General features: G+C 43.5%; 1 protein-coding gene across 2 annotated transcripts in view; it reads left to right on the forward strand.

Annotated features, from left to right (window-relative positions):
- Positions 1 to 26,723, forward strand: part of LOC106581510 (syntaxin-1A) — a 233,176-nt gene that overhangs the window by 59,275 nt on the left and 147,178 nt on the right. For both annotated transcript variants that reach the window (XM_045704086.1, XM_045704085.1), the window contains exon 3: positions 17,465 to 17,564. In XM_045704086.1, coding sequence (XP_045560042.1) covers positions 17,465 to 17,564 — 100 coding nt within the window. The remainder of the gene's footprint in view (positions 1 to 17,464; positions 17,565 to 26,723) is intronic.

A 26,723-nucleotide genomic window follows, 5' to 3' on the forward strand; every position in this document is an offset into this window, starting at 1 on the left:
TATGACTGCTGCTCTCTCGTTGGTATTTCCTCTGCGTATGAATTCAATAGGCTTTTTAAGCACGCCGTACTCCATCATATGCTATATCCCCCCTCCAGTGTGCTTAGATTTGATATATTATGCTCATAGATGTTGTTCCTCGTGAGGAGTGGATCGTTAAGTATTTCATTTCAAAGGCCTTTTATTGATTCCCACACAAAACATTATCCCCCAGGCCTAGCATTGAAAATGAACACCGTTTTTCCTTTTGAATTGTACATATTGGAGGTCAGTGCTCCAAAGGGCCTTAAAGGTCCATGTTGTACATTTTCTATAGGGTTGTGTGTTTGTCCATGCGTTTGTGAGTGTTTTTCCGTATGCTGTTCACTTGAAGAAGGAACCTTTAGTGAGGTTGTCGAGGGCTCTTCTAAGGGGGCCCATTTGACTGTTGCACCAGTTTAGATCTCCACAGAGAGAGGCATGCTGGGAGAAGGACACACACACACACACACACACACACACACACACACACACACACACACACACACACACACACACACACACACACCAGTGGCGGTCGGTGCCTTTTAAGATTAGGAAGGACAATTATTTGGCCTTATTTCTATTACAGCATAGGATGACTGTCATTCATATTCCATTCACCCAGCTCAATGTAACATTTATAGGTTTAGGCTACTACATGATAATAAAACGTTCCCTATACACATCATGAGGTTGTTACAACAGGTCGAGAGACGAATTGGAGTAATCAGACAGTGATACATTCAATACTGCCTTGATCACTCTTGTCTGCATCTAGCTGATCTAGGGTGGAATCATTAGTCCAAACAGTTGAAAAACGTTCAATTTTGCATCTAAAACGAGAGTTTCTGTTGAACAAATTCAGGTAGGTCCCTCCCAGTTTCATTCCGTTTGCTATCGTTTAAGAAACGTTTTGAATCTGAACAATCTGCGGACCAAGAAGTCGCCTCCTGCAAGAACCTCCAAGATGGCGGACTGAACACAGCAGTGTAGATCCCCTCAAGATAAAACGTAATATTCAATATCGGTAAGTCAGACTAAATATTAGCACTACACAAACTGGTGGGTAATAACCTCCAATCTGGATAACAACACAAAACAAATCATAAGACTAGAGAAATGTATCGACAAATATTACGAAAACAAGCAACAGCCAAACATGATGGAGAGTAAGACAGGGGAACCAATCTCAACATGATGGAGAGTAAGACAGGGGAACCAATCTCAACATGACGGAGGGTAAGACAGGGGAACCAATCTCAACATGATGGAGAGTAAGACAGGGGAACCAATCTCAACATGACGGAGAGTAAGACAGGGGAACCAATCTCAACATGACGGAGAGTAAGACAGGGGAACCAATCTCAACATGATGGAGAGTAAGACAGGGGAACCAATCTCAACATGACGGAGAGTAAGACAGGGGAACCAATCTCAACATGACAGAGAGTAAGACAGGGGAACCAATCTCAACATGATGGAGAGTAAGACAGGGGAACCAATCTCAACATGAGGGAGAGTAAGACAGGGGAACCAATCTCAACATGACAGAGAGTAAGACGGGGGAACCAATCTCAACATGACGGAGAGTAAGACAGGGGAACCAATCTCAACATGACGGAGAGTAAGACAGGGGAACCAATCTCAACATGACGGAGAGTAAGACAGGGGAACCAATCTCAACATGACGGAGGGTAAGACAGGGGAACCAATCTCAACATGACGGAGAGTAAGACAGGGGAACCAATCTCAACATGAGGGAGAGTAAGACAGGGGAACCAATCTCAACATGACGGAGAGTAAGACAGGGGAACCAATCTCAACGTGACGGAGAGTAAGACAGGGGAACCAATCTCAACATGACGGAGAGTAAGACAGGGGAACCAATCTCAACATGACGGAGGGTAAGACAGGGGAACCAATCTCAACATGACGGAGAGTAAGACAGGGGAACCAATCTCAACATGAGGGAGAGTAAGACAGGGGAACCAATCTCAACATGACGGAGAGTAAGACAGGGGAACCAATCTCAACGTGACGGAGAGTAAGACAGGGGAACCAATCTCAACATGACAGAGAGTAAGACAGGGGAACCAATCTCAACATGACGGAGAGTAAGACAGGGGAACCAATCTCAACATGACAGAGAGTAAGACAGGGGAACCAATCTCAACATGACGGAGAGTAAGACAGGGGAACCAATCTCAACATGACGGAGGGTAAGACAGGGGAACCAATCTCAACATGACGGAGAGTAAGACAGGGGAACCAATCTCAACATGAGGGAGAGTAAGACAGGGGAACCAATCTCAACATGACGGAGAGTAAGACAGGGGAACCAATCTCAACATGACGGAGAGTAAGACAGGGGAACCAATCTCAACATGAGGGAGAGTAAGACAGGGGAACCAATCTCAACATGACAGAGAGTAAGACGGGGGAACCAATCTCAACATGACAGAGAGTAAGACAGGGGAACCAATCTCAACATGACGGAGAGTAAGACAGGGGAACCAATCTCAACATGAGGGAGAGTAAGACAGGGGAACCAATCTCAACATGAGGGAGAGTAAGACAGGGGAACCAATCTCAACATGACGGTGAGTAAGACAGGGGAACCAATCTCAACATGACAGAGTAAAATCTGAAACGAAAACGTGACTCTTCTACAGACACAGACGATTTAATCTTTTCACCAGCAGGAATGGTAAAGGTCGAAACCCATCTGTTTAAATCAATAAATGACAAACTGGGCTACATACTTGCTCTAGTCAGTGAGGATATAAAAGAGTTGAAGGCCTCGAGATGAGTGACGAAAAAGCTGTGACACTGGAGAAAGAGACAAACAAGCATAAAGGAACAGTCAATAAGATTGAAACTGATGTTAATGAACTTAAAAAGGAAAACATCGTTCTGAGAGAAGCCTTACTTCACATACAGACTAGATCCATGAGAGAACATCTGGTACTTACAGGTATCCAAGAGAAAGAAGGAGAAGTTCCTCAATGTGTAGTTATTGTGTAGAGTTCCTACTTACAGCGCTTCAGATCCCACGCGAAGCTATCGACAAAATCCAGCTCCAACAACTCTAAGAGCAGAGGTATGAACGCCCAATCGTTGCCTTATTTAAAGATAAAATAATGGTTAAAAGCCTGGGTAAAAGACCTGCTGGCATGAAAATAGGCATGAATGATCAGTTCCCGAAGGAAAATACAGAACGCCTCAAAGTTCTGTATCCAATCTTCAAGGAAAATAGATTGAAAGGGAAACGCATAGCTCTCGTAGTCGATAAACTGGATATTGATAACCAAATGTTCAGAGACACAGAGACTACTCCATGGCTATTCTAAATGTTACAAAGTTCTCATAGAGGAGGCAAATAATGAAACACAATACTAGCCATGGTATGGATTGTAATAATACAAAACAATATATAGCTTTTCTATCTATCTTCAAATATAACTAAATGGAACACAAAAGCACTAATTCAGCATGGTGGAGATAAAAACACAGCAGACAGAAGGCTCAGTATGTGGGTATGTGTGGATGTATTGAGATGGATGGATGGTGTGGTGTGTATTTTCTGGTGTTTGGGAGAGTGTGGCGTTACATGAGTGAGAAAGGAAATGGTTGCATATCCCAGAACCAATGTATGTCTGTGAGCAGGGGTTGTGAGAGAGCTTTCAATGTTGTGCAGATGAGGGATATACATTTTATAATGAATTATACATCTAATGTATTTATTTATGGACCTATCATGGTGGAACTGCATTTTAAAATAAATTATGCATCTAATGTTTCCGGAAATATTCCATGGGAAGTTCAGCCCGGGAATTTGGGGAATTTTGCTTAAATTCATCAAACAAGTTAGCTTATAACAGTGAGCCTTTTTTTTGTGGGATACACAAGGCAATTCTAGGTCTTGTGTCATATTTTGGTTAAACTATCCCCAATTCAATAGCATTTCAACCCTCTGCATGCACAATGCATTCTTCCATCACATGTACAGCTGATTCTCAAGATCTTGCACACTAATGAGATGCTATTAAGCCCACACTACTACACTGTCTGAGCCAAGGACTACATCCTTTCTGGTCAGTTTTGATTACAATACTGGGTGGGGTGAATATATTTCATATGACACATGGTTTTTTGTTAACTAGTAAATAGTAGCCTACAGAAAAGTGTGTTTAAATAATTTCTAACTTGTTAACAATTTCTGCTAGTTAGTTTTTGCTACCATGTGGGTTTTAGCTTGCTTGAGCCTGCTAACCGAGGGGTGTTAATTCACCTGTTTCCATACATGTTTCATTTTAAAACATTTATCTTACAAAGGAGTTGTTTAATGTAACTGCTTTTATAGTGCTTTTTTTTTTTTTTTTTACTCATTAGAAAAAAATCTTTACAGCAAAATGCCACAGGCACTATCTGATGTGTGGAGACATTTCACTGCAGCTAATGTAGAACGAAAATCGTACATTTGCAAATACTGTGCCAAATCCTGCAAAGAATGCAACAAAGATGCAGAATCATCTGGCCAAGTGCATAAAGTTCCCTCAGCGCTCACAACAAGCAACCTCTGACAAAAGTCCCTCTACTTCTATTCGAGGTGAAAATTATGAATCCGACACCTTATCGATAGCAACAGCTCATGGTCCTTCTTGAATCAGACGTTTTTTGACTCAATGGAGGATTGTAGTCAGAGAAATGCTGATGAATGTCTTGCTCGAGCTGTGTGTGCAACTGGTTCACCTCTGATGCTCACAGGCAATGTGTATTGGAAGAGATTTCTGAATGTTCGCCCAGCATACACCCCTCCAACCAGACATGCTTTATCTACTAATTTGCTGGATGCAGAGTTTAACAGAGTTCAAGTGAAGGTCAAGGAAATCATAGAGAAAGCAGGCTGTATTGCAATCATCTCTGATGGGTGGTTGAATGTTTGGGGGCAAGGAATAATTAACTACATCATCTCCACCCCTCAACCTGTATTCTACAAGAGCACAGACACAAGGGACAGCAGACACACCGGTCTCTACATTACAGATGAGCTGAAGGCAGTCATCAATGACCTTGGACCACAGAAGGTATTTGCACCGGTGACAGACAATGTTGTGAACATGAAGGCTGCTTGGTCTAAAGTGGAGGAGTCCTACCCTCACATCACACCCATTGGCAGTGCTGCTCATGCATTGAATCTGAATTGAATGGCACTAAAAACAATGGACACACTCTACAAGAGAGCCAAGGAAATGGTTAGATATGTGAATGGTCATCACATTATAGCAGCAATCTACCTCACCAAGCAAAGTGAGAAGAATAAGAGCACCACATTGAAGCTGCCCAGCAACACCCGTTGGGGTGGTGTTGTCATCATGTTTGACAGTGTCCCGGAGGGGAAGGAGTCTCTCCAAGAAATGGCCATATCACAGTCTGCCGATATGGACAGCCCCATCAAGAAGATCCTCCTGGGTGACGTATTTTGGGAGAGAGTGATAAGCAGCCTGAAACTCCTGAAACCTATAGCAGTAGCCATTGCACGGATTGAGGGAGACTATGCCATCCTGTCTGATGTTCAGACTCTGCTTGCAGATGTAAGAGAAGAAATCCGTACTGCCCTGCCCACTTCACTGTTGCTCCAAGTACAGGAAACTGCAGTTCTGAAATACATCAAAAAGCGGGAAGACTTCTGCCTGAAGCCCATACATGCTGCAGCGTACATGTTGGACCCCAAGTATGCTGACAAGAACATCCTGTCTGGTGCAGAGATCAACAAGGCCTATGGTGTCATCACTATGTGTCTCACCACCTTGGCCTGGATGAGGGCAAGATTCTTGGTAGTCTGGCCAAGTACACTTCCAAGCAAGGGCTTTGGGATGGAGATGCAATATGGCAGTCGTGCCAACATATCTCATCAGCCACCTGATGGAACGGACTTTTTGGATCTGAGGCTCTTTCCCCTGTTGCCTCCATCATCCTCCAAATCCCACCAACATCAGCCGCCTCAGAGCGCAACTGGTCCTTGTTTGGGAACACACACACCAAAGCACGCAACAGGCTGACCAATACAAGGGTTGAGAAATTGGTGGCCATCCGGGCAAATTTGAGGCTTTCGAGCCTGACAACGAGCCATCCTCAACAAGGTTGGAAAGTGACAGTGAAGATGAGGCCTCAGAGTCTGATGTTCAAGAGGTGGATGTTGAGGAGTTCCAGGGAGAAGACATGGAAGCCTGAGAGGAAGACAACCAAAGCTTTAGTTTCTAGACTATCATTTTACAGATGTATGTTGAAAACGTTTTTGGGAGATGCGATGGATCATTGAGGATCATTCAATATTCCCTTACTTTTGTTGTTCAGTGAAATCATCCCATGTGAAGAGTCAACTAATTGAATTAAAGTTTAATTGGTAACAAAATAGTTTTTTTTATTTCTATTGGAAGGATTTAATCATTTGCAATTATGTCTACTTATGATAAGGCAAAAGGTTTATGTTTCTGTCTCCATATGATATGGTAAATATATCCAATGCAAAAAACATCTTTATTTAAATGGGAATAATATTAATTTGCATATATTTCCCTTAATTTCCATTATATTCGAGTAATTCCCATATATTCCCGTTAATTCCCACAGAAGGTTTCCACCTCTGAATATTCCCCAGAATGTGCAACCCTAGTCTTATATTGATGGAACGGTCCACAACTCTATACCCTAGACACCCACCTGAACGACCCAGATACTAATGAGAAGTCCCTATCTATTTTATGGGCCTGCTGTAAGCGGCCTGTGTGCAGCCAAAATGCGGTCAGAGACCTTCTAGAGCAGTACAGCTCCCTCAAGATTCTGAGCCTGCCTGGCAGGGTTGGTTCTGCAAAGCCAGAGCCCCCTGATGGGAGAGCATAATATACAAGGAAATTCTCAACGCTGCTAATGAGAACCTTGAAGACCTTGTACCTAGCCGGTGGGGATTCCGGTGGGGTGCCCCAACCCAGGCAGTGGCAGTGCTGGCAACACTGGCTGCAGTAACCCATGGGGAGGGCTTCACACTCAGACATTCAGAGAGGGGGCAAACTATTGTGGCCCTGGTGGCACAAAATAATCAAAGGTCTGACTGCACAGAGATGCTTGGGAATATGGGGCGACCGGTAGCCTAGCGGTTAGAGGCAGGTAGCCTAGCGGTTAGAGGCAGGTACCCTAGAGGTTAGAGGCAGGTAGCCTAGTGGTGGGGCGTTGGACTAGTAACTGAAAGGTTGCAAGATTGAATCCCCGAGCTGACAAGGTAAAAATCTATCGTTCTGCCCCTGAACAAGTCAGTTAACCCACTGTTCCTAGGCTGTCATTGAAAATAAGAATGTGTTCTTAACTGACTTGCCTAGTTAAATAAAGGTAAAATAAATAATAAAATGGTCCCAACGGGGGACCATGTGTGGGTGTTTCAGGGGAAGGGGGTGGATCTGACCTCCATCACCTAGGACGGGACAATGGTTAATCATTTCTGCCCATTTTTTTTTGCTCAGTTTTGCAGGCTTTCTCATACAGCTGCAATTGTATATGCATTTGTAAATCAAGACCTTTCTTGAATTTAGCTCTGGGATGGTGCAACTGTTGAGAGTCTGAGTCTATGGTTGTTGTGGGGGAAAGTGTGTGTGTGTGTGTGTGTGTGTGTGTGTGTGTGTGTGTGTGTGTGTGTGTGTGTGTGTGTGTGTGTGTGTGTGTGTGTGTGTGTGTGTGTGTGTGTGTGTGTGTGTGTGTGTGTGTCCCACAACTGTTGCGAGGGAGTAAAAGATATTAGGACAATATAGGATGAATCACAATAATTGTTTGCTAAAAAATAATTGCTTGCCATAATATAATTTTGGTAATGGCGAGACTGATGAGATGTAAAAATCCTTTGCATAAACTGCCTAGATTACTGCAAATATTAATAGCTAATTATGGAAAATAAGATAAGAAAAACAGGAACTTTAAATTGTTAATAGCTATATATAACACAAATCGAGGTGAGGGCGATGGAAATGCATTTGGCGGTTGATCTGCTTCTGTTCTGTGGGTGGCACTGTGTGCTCTTTTCAAAGGATGGGTCCCGGTCTCCCCGGGGTCATGGGATCCGGGGGGTCGGGGGTGGTCTGCCGGGCATTGGGATGACAACCCAACTTGGGATGAGGAGGGGTTTTAGCGGGTGGAATAGTGGGGACCAATTGGAGGTTTACTTAGTAGCAATGCAAATATCATGGTACAGCTATATAGACACTCAATCATCATGTTACTTTTTAATGGTACGTTTTGTGTCAGACCAGGGGGTTGGGTCAAAACGTTTACACAGATCAGACACGGACAGAGTATGATTAGCTCAGTTTCAAAGGTGTTTATTAAAATAATTGTCCAAAAGAAAAGAATCGGTCTCCCCCAAGAGACCCTCTCCGGGATACCGTCTTCTGGGCTCCGGGTCTTGCTGTATCCTGTGGGGATCAAAAACTGAACTCTCTCCTGTTACCTCTGGTACTGTCCCCAACTATACAGGAGTCCTTTCCTCCCCCAGTCTCTTCCCTGTGTGCCTCCCTTCTGGCAGATTTATGGGACTTGTACAGCTGGTGAGCAATCAGCCCTTGATTACTCACCAATCGCCAATCTGCCCCAATTAGTCCTGGCCGGAGAGCCCGTCGAGACCTGGCACGTCCAGCAGATAGAGCCATCGCCTCGTGATGTATACTCCGTCTGTCACCAGGCCTCGACGAGTCTCCTCCTGGTGGCTGACTTGCTGTACGCCACAGTTTACCAACATATATTTTGATAAATTGAATTGAAAGTTTCTCATTATGGTAAGTGGTGAAATAAGTATAGCCATTTATAATTGTAATGGCTTAGCAGATAATAAGAAAAGACGATCACTATTTACATGGCTAAAAGAGAAGGAATATATCTATTGTTTACAGGAAACTCAGTCAACTATTTTAGATGAAGTTTTGTGGAAAAAGGACTGGGGGGGTGAAATATATTTCTCCCATGGGGCAAAAGAAATTCAAAAGGGGTGATGATATTAATTAACAGTAATTTTGATCCAAATGTACAAATTGTTCAAACAGATCCTCAAGGTAGATGGATTATTTTAAATATGTTATTGGACCATAAACAGATATGGCTTATTAACCTATACGGTCCAAATAATGATGATCCAAGCTTCTTTGAAAATATATATAAGAATTTATCAACTCAACAAGCAACACTAGACTATTATTATGGTGGGAGATTTCAATACGGTCTTAAATACCTCTATGGATCGTAAAGGAAATCACAATACAAACTACAAACTATCACCCTCAGGCACTTTATGAATGCCATGGATATATTGGAATTAGTGGATATATGGAGGCTTAAATACCCTGACCTAGTGAGATATGCATGGCGGAGGCTTAATCAAGCTAGTTGTCTTGACTACTTTCTTATGTCATTCTCTCTGGCACCAAAAGTTTAAAAAGTGTTGCTAGGGGACAGAATGCGGTCGGGCCATCACATAATTGGCATATATATTACTCTTACAGAATTTCCACGTGGGCGAGGATATTGAAAATTTAATCAAAGCCTGTTGGATGATAACTTGTTTATAACTAGGACAGAATAATTTATAACTGACTTTTTCTGACATAACATAGGTACAGCAGATCCACTTATTGTATGGGACACTTTTAAATGTGCCGTTAGAGGCCATGCAATTTAGTACTCATTTATTAAACAAAAGCAATTTAGGTCGAAAGAGTCCATATTAACAGGAAATTGAAGGACTAACAGTACAGACAGATAGCAATAAAAACAGTACTATAGAGGCACAGAGTAAGTTAGAGGAAAAACTAAATGAAATGGAGGAATTTATTTAAAAAATATCAGTGTAATATATTATAAAAAATAAAGCGAACTGGATGGAATATGGGGAAAAATGCCCCAAATTCTTTTTCCATCTTCAACATAGAAATGCTACCAATGTTTTTTATTGAAACTTGTTACAAATGATGGAGTCACTCATGATTCACAGAATGATTTTTTGTAAGAGGAAGTAAAGTACTTTAAGAATATGTTTTTTCGTTTCAGTCTCCTCCATCTCCACTAACCAAAGCTAATTGTATGGATTTTTTTCCCAATGAATAATGTAAAATTAACATCTGTACAGAAAGACTCATGTGAAGGCCAAATTACAGAGGTGGAACTTCTTGATGCAATTAAAGCCTTTAAGTCTGGGAAAACTCCAGGGCTGGATGGCATAACAGTGGAGGTATAACTTTCTTTTACCATTATTAGCATGTTTTAACCACTCCTATATGAACGGTAGATTATCAGACACGCAACAAGAAGGTCAGGTTTCATTATTACTGAAACAGGATCCAAGTGGTAAATATAAAGATCCAGTCCATTTAAAAAATTGTGGCCTTTTATATTTCAGTGTTGAGATGCAAAAATTCTAGCTAAATGCTTGGCGCATAGAATTTAAAAGGTTTTGTCAGATATTATTCATCCTAATCAGACAGGTTTTTTACATGGACGACACATTGGAGATAATATAAGACAAATACTGGAAACAATAGAACACTATGAAATATCGGGGAAACCAGGCCTGGTTTTCATAGCTGACTTTGAAAAGGCTTTTGATAAGTTTCCTGTAAACAACAACTACCTAATACACACAATTTTCATTCACCCCTTTTAGATTTGTGTGTATTAGGTAGTTGTTGGGGAATTGTTAGATATTACTGCACTGTTGGAACTAGAAGCACAAGCATTTCGCTACACTCAAATTAACATCTGCTAACCATGTGTATGTGACCAATACAATTTGATTGGATTTGAAGTACGACTGGAGTTTATATATACATGGCTGGAATATTTCAATTTTGGAGAATCTCTCATAAAATGGGTTAGTTATGTATAGTAACCCTAGGTGTAAAATGGTAAATAATGGCTACATCTCAGAAAGTTTTAAACTGTCAAGAGGAGTAAAACAAGGATGTCCACTATCATCATATCGATGTATTATTAGCTGTTAAATTAGATCCAACAAAGGTGTCATTGGACAACTTGGATCCCTCCACAGCCTCATAGAGGATCTAGATACTTTTTGTAACCTCTCTGCATTAAAACCAAATTATGATAAGTCTACTATATTACGTATTGGATCACTAAAAAATACAACTTTTACATTAACGTGTAGTTTACCAATAAAATGGTCTGACGGGGATATGGACATACTCGGTATACATATCCCGGAAAGAAAGAAATGTTCTCACTCAAATACATTTTTATAGAAAGTTAGCAAAAATAGGTAAGATCTTGCTACCAAGGAAAGGAAAATACCTGTCTATTAGTGTAAAAATCACCCTGATTAACTCTTTACTCGTATCACAGTTTACCTATTTGCTTATGGTTTTGCCTACACTTAGTGACCTGCTTTTTATATTATATCAACAAAAAATATTTAATTTGTTTTGGAATGGCAAGCCAGAGAAAATTAAAAGGGACGATTTTATGTAATGAATATGAATTCGGAGGGCAGAAATGATTAAATATTAAAGCATTAGACCTCTCACTAAAGTCATCAGTCATACAAAAGTTATACTTAAATCCTAAATGGTTCTCTAGTAAATTAGTAAGAATGTCTCACCCCATGTTCAAGAATGGCCTTTTTTCTTTTATTCAGATTACAACTGCTCACTTTCAGTTATTTGAAAACGAAATAATCTCAAAATGATTGTTATTTTTTTAAACATGCCTTAGAAAGGTGGTTGAAATTTCAGTTTAATCCATCTGAAAAGACAAAAGAAATAATACAACAAATATTGTGGATAAACTCAATATACTAATTGGTGAAAAAAAAAAAAAATCCTAATAAAATGTGACTAATTTCTCCTGCAACTCGTCAGTCTATTCTTGTTCTGAGAAATGAAGGCTATTCCATGCGAGAAATTGCCAAGAAACTTAAGATCTCGTACAACGCTGTGTACTTCTCCCTTCACAGAACAGCACAAGCTGGCTCTAACCAGAATGGAAAGAGAAGTGGGAGGCCTCGGTGCACAGCCTTGGTGTTTATACTTGCGTACTATTGTTTGTACAGATGAACGTGGTACCTTCAGGCGTTTGGTTCATCCTTGGGAGCAATTTCCAGACTGGTGGAGGTCTAAAAAAGTTTTCTGAGGTCTTTTTTTCTGATTTCTTTTGATTTTCCCATGATGTCAAGCATAGAGGCACTGAGTTTGAAGGTAGGCCTTGAAATACATCCACAGGTACATCTCCAATTGACTCAAATTATGTCAATTAGCCTATCAAAAGCTTCTAAAACCATTACATAATTTTCTGGAATTTTCCAAGTTGTTCAAAGGCACTGTTAACTTAGTGAATGTAAACTTCTGACCCAATGGAATTGTGATACAGTGAATTATAAGTGAAATAATCTCTCTGTAAACAATTGTTGGAAAAATTACTTGTGGCATGCACAAAGTAGATGTCCTAACCGACTTGCCAAAACTATAGTTTGTTAACAAGAAATGTGTGGAGTGGTTGAAAAACGAGATTTAATGACTCCAAACTGTAAACTTCAAACTTCAACTGTAGATATTCCGTAAAGAATCTGCCGTTTCCAGCTACAATAGTCATTTACAACATTAACAATGTCTACACTGTATTTCTGATCAATTTGATGTTATTTTAATGGAGAAAAAAATGTGTTTTTATATATTAAAAAAAGGACATTTCTAAGTGACTCAAACATTTGAACGGTTGTGTGTATGTATGTATGTATGTATGTATGTATGTGTGTGTGTGTGTGTGTGTGTGTGTGTGTGTGTGTGTGTGTGTGTGTGTGTGTGTGTGTGTGTGTGTGTGTGTGTGTGTGTGTATGTATGTATGTATGTATGTATGTATGTATGTGTATACCCATCAAAAATATATGGGGGATTGGAAATTATGCAGAAAATTACATTCATGGAAGCAACAATCTATCCGTAATATTGTTTATTTTATTCCACCTTTTATTTAACCAGGTAGGCCAGTTGAGAACATGTTCTCATTTACAACTGCAACCTGGCCAAGATAAATCAAAGCAGTGTGACACAAACAACAACACAGAGTTACACATTGAATAAACAAACGTACAGTCAATAATACAGTAGAAAAACATCTATATACAGTGTGTGCAAATGAGGTAAGATAAGGGAGGTAAGGTAATAAATAGGCCGTAGTGGCGAAGAAATTACAATATAGCAATTAAACACTGGAGTGATAGATGTGCAGAAGAGATACTGGGGTGCAAAGGAGCAAAAACAATAATAACAATATGGGGATGAGGCAGTTGGATGGGCTATTTACAGATGGGCTATGTACAGGTGCAATGATCTGTGAGCTGCTCTGACAGTTGATCCACCCCCTAAAAAATAAATAAATAAACATTTTGCAACAGAATCACTGTAAATAAGACACCCCTGATCACCCATACACACAGTTCACTTCCATAACAGCCACATACAACATCATCACCTTGCTTCCTTCTGGCATTAATGTGCTCTCCTCCTCTCACCTTTTCCCTTCGCTTGTGCACATCAGCTGTCTGTGACTAGGCGGAAAAACCTTTCTAAGCCAAATCTTCATATCATAACCGCTAACCGCTACACACAGTCTACATCTTTGTCACCATATTAACGTTATAATCAACAAACTAGAACTAATGCGTTAGTAAACCTACAACCCAATCCATGTGTACAATCACACAGTACAGTGTACAGCAAGCCGTTTAGCAGTTACACCAGTGGGGCCCGGTGGCAATAAATTATAATTTATTTTAAACGAAAGCTTATCTTGACTTAGTTGGTAGAGTAGCAGTGTTGGATCGCCTTAGCCAGCTAGCTAACATAAATTGCATTCCTCTCCGTTTGAGTCAGGTTGTTGAATAGGCTAAATTTGCTGCATTAGCTAAATGAGTGAAAGGTAAACTGACAAATAAAAAAAATACAATGAAACATAGCTAACTCTCGCTCTTTCTCTCTCTTTGTATTGAAGTCAGTGCACCTAGAGGAGGACAGAAAGTAGCTGTCCTCCTGCTACACCCTCTATATAGCGGTACCCAAGAGGGTGCTGTTGATGGAACTTGCAAAACCGTGTGTTTTAATCAGTTATTCGGTGACGTGAATATTTTTAGTATAGTTTTATCTAAAAAGGATAACTTTTTTTTAAATGTTTCACAATTTATTTTTGCTTCTGAAATTCACTTAGAAGGATGATCCTCCCCTTTCTCCTCTGAGGAGCCTCTGTTGATACACACTTCATACCAGTACGTGTCTCTCATCACTGGTGATGGTGAGAGGGGGATTGGGTGATGGAGAGAGGGGATTGGGTGATGGAGTGATGGAGAGGGGGATTGGGTGATGGAGTGATGGAGAGGGGATTGGGTGATGGAGAGAGGGGGATTGGGTGATGGAGAGAGGGGGATTGGGTGATGGGGGATTGGGTGATGGAGAGGGGGATTGGGTGATGGAGTGATGGTGAGAGGGGGATTGGGTGATGGAGAGAAGGGGATTGAGGGATGGAGAGAAGGGGATTGAGGGATGGAGAGATGGTGAGAGGGGGATTGGGTGATGGAGAGAAGGGGATTGAGGGATGGAGAGATGGTGAGAGGGGGATTGGGTGATGGAGTGATGGAGAGGGGGATTGGGTGATGGAGTGATGGAGAGGGGATTGGGTGATGGAGAGAAGGGGATTGAGGGATGGAGAGATGGTGAGAGGGGGATTGGGTGATGGAGAGAGGGGATTGAGGGATGGAGAGAAGGGGATTGAGGGATGGAGAGATGGTGAGAGGGGGGATTGGGTGATGGAGAGAAGGGGATTGAGGGATGGAGAGATGGTGAGAGGGGGATTGGGTGATGGAGTGATGGAGAGGGGGATTGGGTGATGGAGTGATGGAGAGGGGATTGGGTGATGGAGAGAGGGGGATTGGGTGATGGAGAGAGGGGGATTGGGTGATGGGGGATTGGGTGATGGAGAGGGGGATTGGGTGATGGAGTGATGGATTGGGTGATGGAGAGATGTGAGAGGGGGATTGGGTGATGGAGAGATGTGAGAGGGGGATTGGGTGATGGAGAGGGGGATTGGGTGATGGAGAGATGTGAGAGGGGGATTGGGTGATGGAGAGATGGTGAGAGGGGGATTGGGTGATGGTGAGAAGGGGATTGGGTGATGGTGAGAGGAGGATTGGGTGATGGAGTGATGGATTGGGTGATGGAGAGATGTGAGAGGGGGCTTGGGTGATGGAGAGGGGGATTGGGTGATGGAGTGATGGATTGGGTGATGGAGAGATGTGAGAGGGGGATTGGGTGATGGAGAGATGTGAGAGGGGGATTGGGTGATGGAGAGGGGGATTGGGTGATGGAGAGATGTGAGAGGGGGATTGGGTGATGGAGAGATGGTGAGAGGGGGATTGGGTGATGGTGAGAAGGGGATTGGGTGATGGTGAGAGGAGGATTGGGTGATGGAGTGATGGAGAGAGGGGGATTGGGTGATGGAGAGATGTGAGAGGGGGATTGGGTAATGGAGAGAGGGGGATTGGGTGATGGAGTGATGGAGAGGTGGATTGGGTGATGGAGAGAGGGGGATTGGGTGATGGAGAGGGGATTGGGTGATGATTGGGTGATGGAGAGATGTGAGAGGGGGATTGAGTGATGGAAAGGGGGATTGGGTGATAGAGAGAGGGGGATTGGGTGATGGAGTGATGGAGAGGGGGATTGGTGATATGGAGAGGGGAATTGGTGATGGAGAGATGGAGAGGGGGATTGGGTGATGGAGTGATAGAGAGGGGGATTGGGTGATGGAGAGGGGGATTGGTGATGGAGAGAGGGGTATTGGGTGATGGAGAGAGGGGTATTGGGTGATGGAGAGAGGGGGATTGGGTGATGGAGAGATGGGAGAGGGGGATTGGGTGATGGAGAGATGGGAGAGGGGGATTGGGTGATGGAGAGGGGGATTGGGTGATGTGAGACTGGTAGTGATGAAGAGCAGGAGGAATGTTACATTCAGGTGGATGAAGGGATGAATAAATGGATGGATGGATGGATGAATAATGGATAACTGACAAGAAGGGGGTCAGAGTGAGGGAGAGACCGAGTGATGAGGGAATGGTGACACAGATCTAAAGGTGTGAGACGGTCGGCTAGAATATTCTACCTGGTGACACAGGTGTTACTCTGTCTGGCTAGTGGCTTCCCTTCTTTTCTCCTCTCCTCTAATAGCCTCTTTTTCTCTCCTGGTCTCTTCTCCACCTCCTCTTTTATCTCCTCCTTCCATCTTCTCTTCTACCTGCTATCCATTATACATGTACTTCTCTTCCTCTCATCACCCTCCCTCCTCTCATCACTACCCCCTCCTCTCATCACTACCCCCTCCTCTCATCACAACCCCCCTCCTCTCATCACTACCCTCCTTCTCTCACCACCCTCCTTCTCTCATCACCCCCCTCCTCTCATCACCCTCCCTCCTCTCATCACTACTCCCCTCCTCTCATCACTACCCCCCTCCTCTCATCACCACCCTCCTTCTTTCACCACCCCCCTCCTCTCATCACCCCCCATCCTCTCATCACCCCCCTTACGTTTCACCTCTTTTATTCTTTCTGCTCATTTTTCCATCCCTGACATGTCCATCCCATGGACTAATGTGTGTGCTCTCTCTTTCTCTCCCTCCCTCTCTCCCTCTCGCTCTCGCTCGCTTTCTCTCTCTCTCTGTCTCCCTCTCTACTCTCTCTCTCTGTCTCCCTCTCTTCTCTCTCTGTCTCTCTCTGTCTCTCTCTATGTCTCTCTCTATGTCTCCCTCTCTGTCTCTCTCTCTGTCTCCCTCTCTCTGTCTCCCTCTCTGTCTCTCTCTCTGTCTCCCTCTCTCTGTCTCTCTCTCTGTCTCCCTCTCTGTCTCCCTCTCTGTCTCCCTCTCTCTGTCTCCCTCTCTCTGTCTCCCTCTCTTTGTCTCCCTCTCTCTGTGTCTCTCTCTCTCTCTCTGTCTGTCTGTCTCTCTCTCTGTCTCTCTCTCTCTCTGTGTCTCTGTTTCTCTCTCTCTTTGTCTCTCTCTTTGTCTCTGTCTGTCTGTCTCTCTCTCTGTCTTTCTGTCTGTCTCTCTCTCTGTCTTTCTGTCTTTCTGTCTGTCTCTCTCTTTTTCTCTCTCTGTCTCTCTATCTCTTTCTCTCTCTCTCTATCTCTCTCTCTGTCTCTGTCTCTGTCTCTGTCTCTCTGTCTGTGTCTGTCTGTCTGTCTGTCTGTCTGTCTGTCTGTCTGTCTGTCTGTCTGTCTGTCTGTCTGTCTGTCTGTCTGTCTGTCTGTCTGTCTGTCTGTCTGTCTGTCTCTCTCTCTCTCTCTCTCTCTGTCTCTCTCTCTGTCTCTCTCTCTGTCTCTCTCTCTGTCTCTCTCTCTCTCTCTCTCTCTCTCTGTAGGTGGAGGAGATCCGTGTGTTCATTGAGTCTTTGGCTGAGAAGGTGGAGGAGGTGAAGAGGAAACACAGTGCCATCCTGGCTGCACCCAACCCCGACGAGAGTGAGTCACTACACTATATTAACCTCTATGGGCTAGGTGAGTCACTACACTATATTAACCTCTATGGGCTAGGTGGGACACTACACTATATTAACCTCTATGGGCTAGGTGGGTCACTACACTATATTAACCTCTATGGGCTAGGTGGGTCACTACACTATATTAACCTCTATGGGCTAGGTGGGACACTACACTATATTAACCTCTATGGGCTAGGTGGGTCACTACACTATATTAACCTCTATGGGCTAGGTGGGTCACTACACTATATTAACCTCTATGGGCTAGGTGGGTCACTACACTATATTAACCTCTATGGGCTAGGTGGGTCACTACACTATATTAACCTCTATGGGCTAGGTGGGACGATTACACTATATTAACCTCTATGGGCTAGGTGGGTCACTACACTATATTAACCTCTATGGGCTAGGTGGGTCACTACACTATATTAACCTCTATGGGCTAGGTGGGTCACTACACTATATTAACCTCTATGGGCTAGGTGGGTCACTACACTATATTAACCTCTATGGGCAAGGTGGGTCACTACACTATATTAACCTCTATGGGCTAGGTGAGTCACTACACTATATTAACCTATATGGGCTAGGTGGGTCACTACACTATATTAACCTCTATGGGCTAGGTGGGTCACTACACTATATTAACCTCTATGGGCTAGGTGGGTCACTACACTATATTAACCTCTATGGGCTAGGTGGGTCACTACACTATATTAACCTCTATGGGCTAGGTGAGTCACTACACTATATTAACCTCTATGGGCTAGGTGGGACACTACACTATATTAACCTCTATGGGCCAGGTGGGACACTACACTATATTAACCTCTATGGGTTAGGTGGAAAGACTACACTATATTAACCTCTATGGGCTAGGTGGGACGACTACACTATATTAACCTCTATGGGCTAGGTGGGTCACTACACTATATTAACCTCTATGGGCTAGGTGGGTCACTACACTATATTAACCTCTATGGGCTAGGTGAGTCACTACACTATATTAACCTATATGGGCTAGGTGGGACACTACACTATATTAACCTCTATGGGCTAGGTGGGTCACTACACTATATTAACCTCTATGGGCTAGGTGGGTCACTACACTATATTAACCTCTATGGGCTAGGTGGGACACTACACTATATTAACCTCTATGGGCTAGGTGGGTCACTACACTATATTAACCTCTATGGGCTAGGTGGGTCACTACACTATATTAACCTCTATGGGCTAGGTGGGTCACTACACTATATTAACCTCTATGGGCTAGGTGGGACACTACACTATATTAACCTCTATGGGCTAGGTGGGTCACTACACTATATTAACCTCTATGGGCTAGGTGGGTCACTACACTATATTAACCTCTATGGGCTAGGTGGGTCACTACACTATATTAACCTCTATGGGCTAGGTGGGTCACTACACTATATTAACCTCTATGGGCTAGGTGGGTCACTACACTATATTAACCTATATGGGCTAGGTGGGTCACTACACTATATTAACCTATATGGGCTAGGTGGGTCACTACACTATATTAACCTCTATGGGCTAGGTGAGACACTACACTATATTAACCTCTATGGGCTAGGTGGGACAACTACACTATATTAACCTCTATGGGCTAGGTGGGACGACTACACTATATTAACCTCTATGGGCTAGGTGGGTCACTACACTATATTAACCTCTATGGGCTAGGTGGGTCACTACACTATATTAACCTCTATGGGCTAGGTGGGTCACTACACTATATTAACCTCTATGGGCTAGGTGGGTCACTACACTATATTAACCTCTATGGGCTAGGTGGGACACTACACTATATTAACCTCTATGGGCTAGGTGGGTCACTACACTATATTAACCTCTATGGGCTAGGTGGGTCACTACACTATATTAACCTATATGGGCTAGGTGGGTCACTACACTATATTAACCTCTATGGGCTAGGTGAGACACTACACTATATTAACCTCTATGGGCTAGGTGGGACAACTACACTATATTAACCTCTATGGGCTAGGTGGGACGACTACACTATATTAACCTCTATGGGCTAGGTGGGTCACTACACTATATTAACCTCTATGGGCTAGGTGGGTCACTACACTATATTAACCTCTATGGGCTAGGTGGGTCACTACACTATATTAACCTCTATGGGCTAGGTGGGTCACTACACTATATTAACCTCTATGGGCTAGGTGGGACACTACACTATATTAACCTCTATGGGCTAGGTGGGTCACTACACTATATTAACCTCTATGGGCTAGGTGGGTCACTACACTATATTAACCTCTATGGGCTAGGTGGGACACTACACTATATTAACCTCTATGGGCTAGGTGGGACACTACACTATATTAACCTCTATGGGCTAGGTGGGTCACTACACTATATTAACCTCTATGGGCTAGGTGGGACACTACACTATATTAACCTCTATGGGCTAGGTGGGTCACTACACTATATTAACCTCTATGGGCTAGGTGGGACACTACACTATATTAACCTCTATGGGCTAGGTGGGTCACTACACTATATTAACCTCTATGGGCTAGGTGGGTCACTACACTATATTAACCTCTATGGGCTAGGTGGGACACTACACTATATTAACCTCTATGGGCTAGGTGGGTCACTACACTATATTAACCTCTATGGGCTAGGTGGGTCACTACACTATATTAACCTCTATGGGCTAGGTGGGTCACTACACTATATTAACCTCTATGGGCTAGGTGGGTCACTACACTATATTAACCTCTATGGGCTAGGTGGGTCACTACACTATATTAACCTCTATGGGCTAGGTGGGACACTACACTATATTAACCTCTATGGGCTAGGTGGGACACTACACTATATTAACCTCTATGGGCTAGGTGGGTCACTACACTATATTAACCTCTATGGGCTAGGTGGGTCACTACACTATATTAACCTCTATGGGCTAGGTGGGTCACTACACTATATTAACCTCTATGGGCTAGGTGGGACACTACACTATATTAACCTCTATGGGCTAGGTGAGTCACTACACTATATTAACCTCTATGGGCTAGGTGGGACACTACACTATATTAACCTCTATGGGCTAGGTGGGTCACTACACTATATTAACCTCTATGGGCTAGGTGGGTCACTACACTATATTAACCTCTATGGGCTAGGTGGGTCACTACACTATATTAACCTCTATGGGCTAGGTGGGACACTACACTATATTAACCTCTATGGGCTAGGTGGGTCACTACACTATATTAACCTATATGGGCTAGGTGGGTCACTACACTATATTAACCTCTATGGGCTAGGTGGGTCACTACACTATATTAACCTCTATGGGCTAGGTGGGTCACTACACTATATTAACCTCTATGGGCTAGGTGGGACGACTACACTATATTAACCTCTATGGGCTAGGTGGGACACTACACTATATTAACCTATATGGGCTAGGTGGGTCACTACACTATATTAACCTATATGGGCTAGGTGGGTCACTACACTATATTAACCTCTATGGGCTAGGTGGGTCACTACACTATATTAACCTCTATGGGCTAGGTGGGTCACTACACTATATTAACCTCTATGGGCTAGGTGGGTCACTACACTATATTAACCTCTATGGGCTAGGTGGGACGACTACACTATATTAACCTCTATGGGCTAGGTGAGTCACTACACTATATTAACCTCTATGGGCTAGGTGGAAAGACTACACTATATTAACCTCTATGGGCTAGGTGGGTCACTACACTATATTAACCTCTATGGGCTAGGTGGGTCACTACACTATATTAACCTCTATGGGCTAGGTGGGTCACTACACTATATTAACCTCTATGGGCAAGGTGGGACACTACACTATATTAACCTCTATGGGCTAGGTGGGTCACTACACTATATTAACCTCTATGGGCTAGGTGAGTCACTACACTATATTAACCTCTATGGGCTAGGTGGGTCACTACACTATATTAACCTCTATGGGCTAGGTGGGTCACTACACTATATTAACCTCTATGGGCTAGGTGGGTCACTACACTATATTAACCTCTATGGGCTAGGTGGGTCACTACACTATATTAACCTCTATGGGCTAGGTGGGTCACTACACTATATTAACCTCTATGGGCTAGGTGGGTCACTACACTATATTAACCTCTATGGGCTAGGTGGGTCACTACACTATATTAACCTCTATGGGCTAGGTGGGACACTACACTATATTAACCTCTATGGGCTAGGTGGGACACTACACTATATTAACCTCTATGGGCTAGGTGGGTCACTACACTATATTAACCTCTATGGGCTAGGTGGGTCACTACACTATATTAACCTCCATGGAGAACAGAGGGGTGATGTCACAGTTACTGCAATCGTAATATCAGTCCAACACCCGAAGCCAGATCCCTGACCTGTCTGTCTGACCGTCTGTCTGACCGTCTGTCTGACCGTCTGACCATCTGTCCGTCCGTCTGTCTGTCCGTCTGTCCGTCTGTCCGTCTGTCTGTGAGTCTGTCTGTTGCAATCCCTTTTCTCTTTTGAAAGCAACTTTTGCCCTAATTCCATTGACTTTGGTAACTAGGGATTGTTCATTAGTGAGTAATGTACTGGGAAGCGGTGGGTGGCGTGCTCACATCCGAAGCCTCACTAGAAGACTGCTCCTCCGGCGGCGTTGTTGTTTCGGTTCAGTTCAAATGCCCTGGGACAAAGGATCTGCTTTGGGAAAGTCGTATTCCTGGTCGTAGTGCTGGTTGTGCTGGTAAGTTGACATCTCTCTGATATCCAATAGTTCTTCCCGGCTGTATGTAATAACACTTAAGGTTTTCTGGGCTAACAATGTAAGAAATAATACATAAAAAACTAAATACTGCACAGTTTCCTAAGGACTTGAAGCGAAGCTGCCATCTCTATCGGCGCCATCTTTCCGACCTATGGACGTTTTGAGACAGATGTTAAGATATGACATCATTGAGGTGACATTTTAAGTCTGTCTGCCACGCTGGTGTTCTATTTCCCAGAAAACATCTCTCTATTGAGTTATTTTGTAACAAAGTTATGTTCTTCCTGAAGCTGTGTTGCTTTTATAGTCATGTTTTCACCATAAACACCTCCCTGTTTCTCCCTCCCTCCATCCATCCCTCCCTCCATCCCTCCTCACCCCCCTCTGTCATGACTGCCAGTCCTTTGCCCCAATTCTGGCCACATGGGAATATACTGTAAATCACAGCAGTAATCTACCCCCTGCCCACCACCATCTGCATCAACTCTCCTCCTCCAACCACTACACAGTGTTGGATTTCAGCCCATGCATCCCTTTAACGACTACACAGGGTTGGATTTCAGCCCATGCATCCCTTTAACGACTACACAGTGTTGGATTTGAGCCCATGCATCCCTTTAACGACTACACAGGGTTGGATTTGAGCCCATGCATCCCTTTAACGACTACACAGGGTTGGATTTCAGCCCATGCATCCCTTTAACGACTACACAGGGTTGGATTTCAGCCCATGCATCCCTTTAACGACTACACAGGGTTGGATTTGAGCCCATGCATCCCTTTAACGACTACACAGGGTTGGATTTGAGCCCATGCATCCCTTTAACGACTACACAGGGTTGGATTTGAGCCCATGCATCCCTTTAACGACTACACAGGGTTGGATTTGAGCCCATGCATCCCTTTAACGACTACACAGGGTTGGATTTGAGCCCATGCAATGAGGGGGCATGGGAAGGCAATGTGGCGTGTTTAAGATGGGGCCTTTCCATAGGTCGTTTTGTGGCATGTGAGGATCACAACAGTCAGGGTGTGTAAAATGTTAATGTCAGGCCTATTCATTATATGGAGGTCAATAGATACCTTCCTACCTCCCAGTGTGGCGCTAATGGAATAGAGACAGAGACTAATGTCATCTGGATTATGTGAGTGAGTGAGTGAGTGAGTGAGTGAGTGAGTGAGTGAGTGAGTGAGTGAGTGAGTGAGTGAGTGAGTGAGTGAGTGAGTGAGTGAGTGAGTGAGTGAGTGAGTGAGTGAGTGTGGGTGGTCCGTCTGTTTTGACCTGTAGTCGCTGACAGTTTGGAAGCCTTTTGTTAACCTCTATGGGCTAGGTGGGACGCTTGCCTACTCAACAGCCAGTGTAATCCCGTGGCGCGATATTCAAATACCTTAGAAATGCTATTACTTCAATTTCTCAAACATATGACTATTTTACACCATTTTAAAGACAAGACTCTCGTTAATCTAACCACACTGTCCAAAAAGGCTTTACAACGAAAGCAAAACATTAGATTATGTCAGCAGAGTACCCAGCCAGAAATAATCAGACACCCATTTTTCAAGCTAGCATATAATGTCACAAAAACCCAAACCACAGCTAAATGCAGCACTAACCTTTGATGATCTTCATCAGATGACACTCCTAGGACATTATGTTATACAATACATGCATGTTTTGTTCAATCAAGTTCATATTTATATCAAAAACCAGCTTTTTACATTAGCATGTGACTAGCATTCCCACCGAACACTTCCGGTGAATTTACTAAATTACTCACGATAAACGTTCACAAAAAACATAACAATTATTTTAAGAATTATAGATACAGAACTCCTTTATGCACTCGCTATGTCCGATTTTAAAATAGCTTTTTGGTGAAAGCACATTTTGCAATATTCTGAGTAGATAGCCCGGCCATCACAGGCTAGTTATTTTGACACCCACCAAGTGTGGTACTCACCAAACTCAGAATTACTATTAGAAAAATTGGCTTACCTTTGCTGTTCTTCGTCAGAATGCACTCCCAGCAGTTCTACTTCAATAACAAATGTTGGTTTGGTTCCAAATAATCCATAGTTATATCCAAATAGCGGCGTTTTGTTCGTGCGTTCAAGACACTATCCGAAGGGTAAAGAAGGGTGACGTGCCCGACGCGTTTCGTGACAAAAAAATTCAAAATATTCCATTACCGTACTTCGAAGCATGTCAAACGCTGTTTAAAATCAATCTTTATGCGATTTTTCTCGTAAAAAAGCGATAATATTCCGACCGGGGGTCGTTGTTTTCGTTCAAAGAGAGAGAAAGTAAACATGGTGTCGGCTCGTGCACGCGCCTCCAGTCTCATTGTCCTCAGATCGACCACTATCCAAATGCGCTACTGTTTTTCAGCCATGGCCTGCAAAGTCACCATTCATCGTTCTGGCGCCTTCTGAGAGCCTATGGGAGCGTTAGAAAATGTCACGTTATGCCAGAGATCCCCTGTTTTGGTTAGAGATGATCAAGAAGGCCAAGAAATAGTCAGAGAGAGCGCTTCCTGTTTGGAATCTTCTCAGATTTTGGCCTGCCAAATGAGTTCTGTTATACTCACAGACACCATTCAAACAGTTTTAGAAACTTTAGGGTGTTTTCTATCCAAATCAAACAATTATATGCATATTCGAGTTACTTGGCAGGAGTAGTAACCAGATTAAATCGGGTATGTTTTTTATCCGGCCGTGCAAATACTGCCCCCTATCCATAACAGGTTAATTAGAAAATGAGATAGTTTAATAAAAGATACGATATCAAGACAGGGTATGCTGGGATACAAGACAGTCGAGGTGATAGGTTCCACAGGTCAATATGAATAACTTCCTTACTCAACACAGGCAAATTCAACAATACATTTACAGGACTTCCGATGTGGACAGGGCCAGGACGGTATTGATCATTGGTTTGTTAAATTAGACCTGCCATCTTGCAATACTCAAATCAAATCAAATGTATTTTTATATAGCCCTTCGTACATCAGCTGATATTCTCAAAGTGCTGTACAGAAACCCAGCCTAAAACCCCAAACAGCAAGCAAAGCATGTGAAAGAAGCACGGTGGCTAGGAAAAACTCCCTAGAAAGGCCAAAAACCTAGGAAGAAACCTAGAGAGGAACCAGGCTATGAGGGGTGGCCAGTCCTCTTCTGGCTGTGCAGGGTGGATATTATAACAGAACATGGTCAAAATGTTAAAATGTTAAAATGTTCATAAATGACCAGCATGGTCAAATAATAATAATCATAGTAGTTGTCGAGGGTGCAACAAGCACGTCCGGTGAACAGGTCAGGGTTCCATAGCCGCAGGCAGAACAGTTGAAACTGGAGCAGCAGCACGGCCAGGTGGACTGGGGACAGCAAGGAGTCATCATACCAGGTAGTCCTGAGGCATGGTCCTAGGGCTCAGGTCCTCCGAGAGAAAGACAGAAAGAGAGAAAGAGAGAATTAGAGAGAGCATATTTAAATACACACAGGACACCGGATAAGACAAGAGAAATACTCCAGATGTAACAGACTGACCCTAGCCCCCGACACATAAACTACTGCAGCATAAATACTGGAGGCTGAGACAGGAGGGATCAGAAGACACTGTGGCCCCATCCGATGATACCCCGGACAGGGCCAAACAGGCAGGATATAACCCCACCCACTTTGCCAAAGCACAGCCCCCACACCACTAGAGGGATGTCTCCAACCACCAACTTACCGTCCTAAGACAAGGCCGAGTATAGCCCACAACGATCTCCGCCATGGCACAACCCAAGGGGGGGCGCCAACCCAGACAGGAAGACCACGTCAGTGACTCAACCCACTCAAGTGACGCACCCCTCCCATGGACGGCATGGAAGAACACCAGTAGGCCAGTGACTCAGCCCCTGTAAAAGGGTTAGAGGCAGAGAATCCCAGTGGAAAGAGGGGAACCGGCAAGGCAGAGACAGCAAGGGCGGTTCGTTGCTCCAGCCTTTCCGTTCACCTTCACACTCCTGGGCCAGACTATACTTAATCATAGGACCTACTGAAGAGATAAGTCTTCAGTAAAGACTTAAAGGTTGAGACTGAGTCTGCGTCTCTCACATTGGTAGGCAGACCATTCCATAAAAATGGAGCTCTATAGGAGAAAGCCCTACCTCCAGCCGTTTGCTTAGAAATTCTAGGGACAATTAGGAGGCCTGCGTCTTGTGACCGTAGCGTACGTGTAGGTATGTACGGCAGGACCAAATCGTAAAGATAGGTAGGAGCAAGCCCATGTAATGCTTTGTAGGTTAGCAGTAAAACCTTGAAATCAGCCCTTGCCTT

This window comes from Salmo salar, chromosome ssa20 (assembly GCF_905237065.1).
Source record: "Salmo salar chromosome ssa20, Ssal_v3.1, whole genome shotgun sequence".
Lineage (NCBI taxonomy): Eukaryota > Metazoa > Chordata > Actinopteri > Salmoniformes > Salmonidae > Salmo > Salmo salar.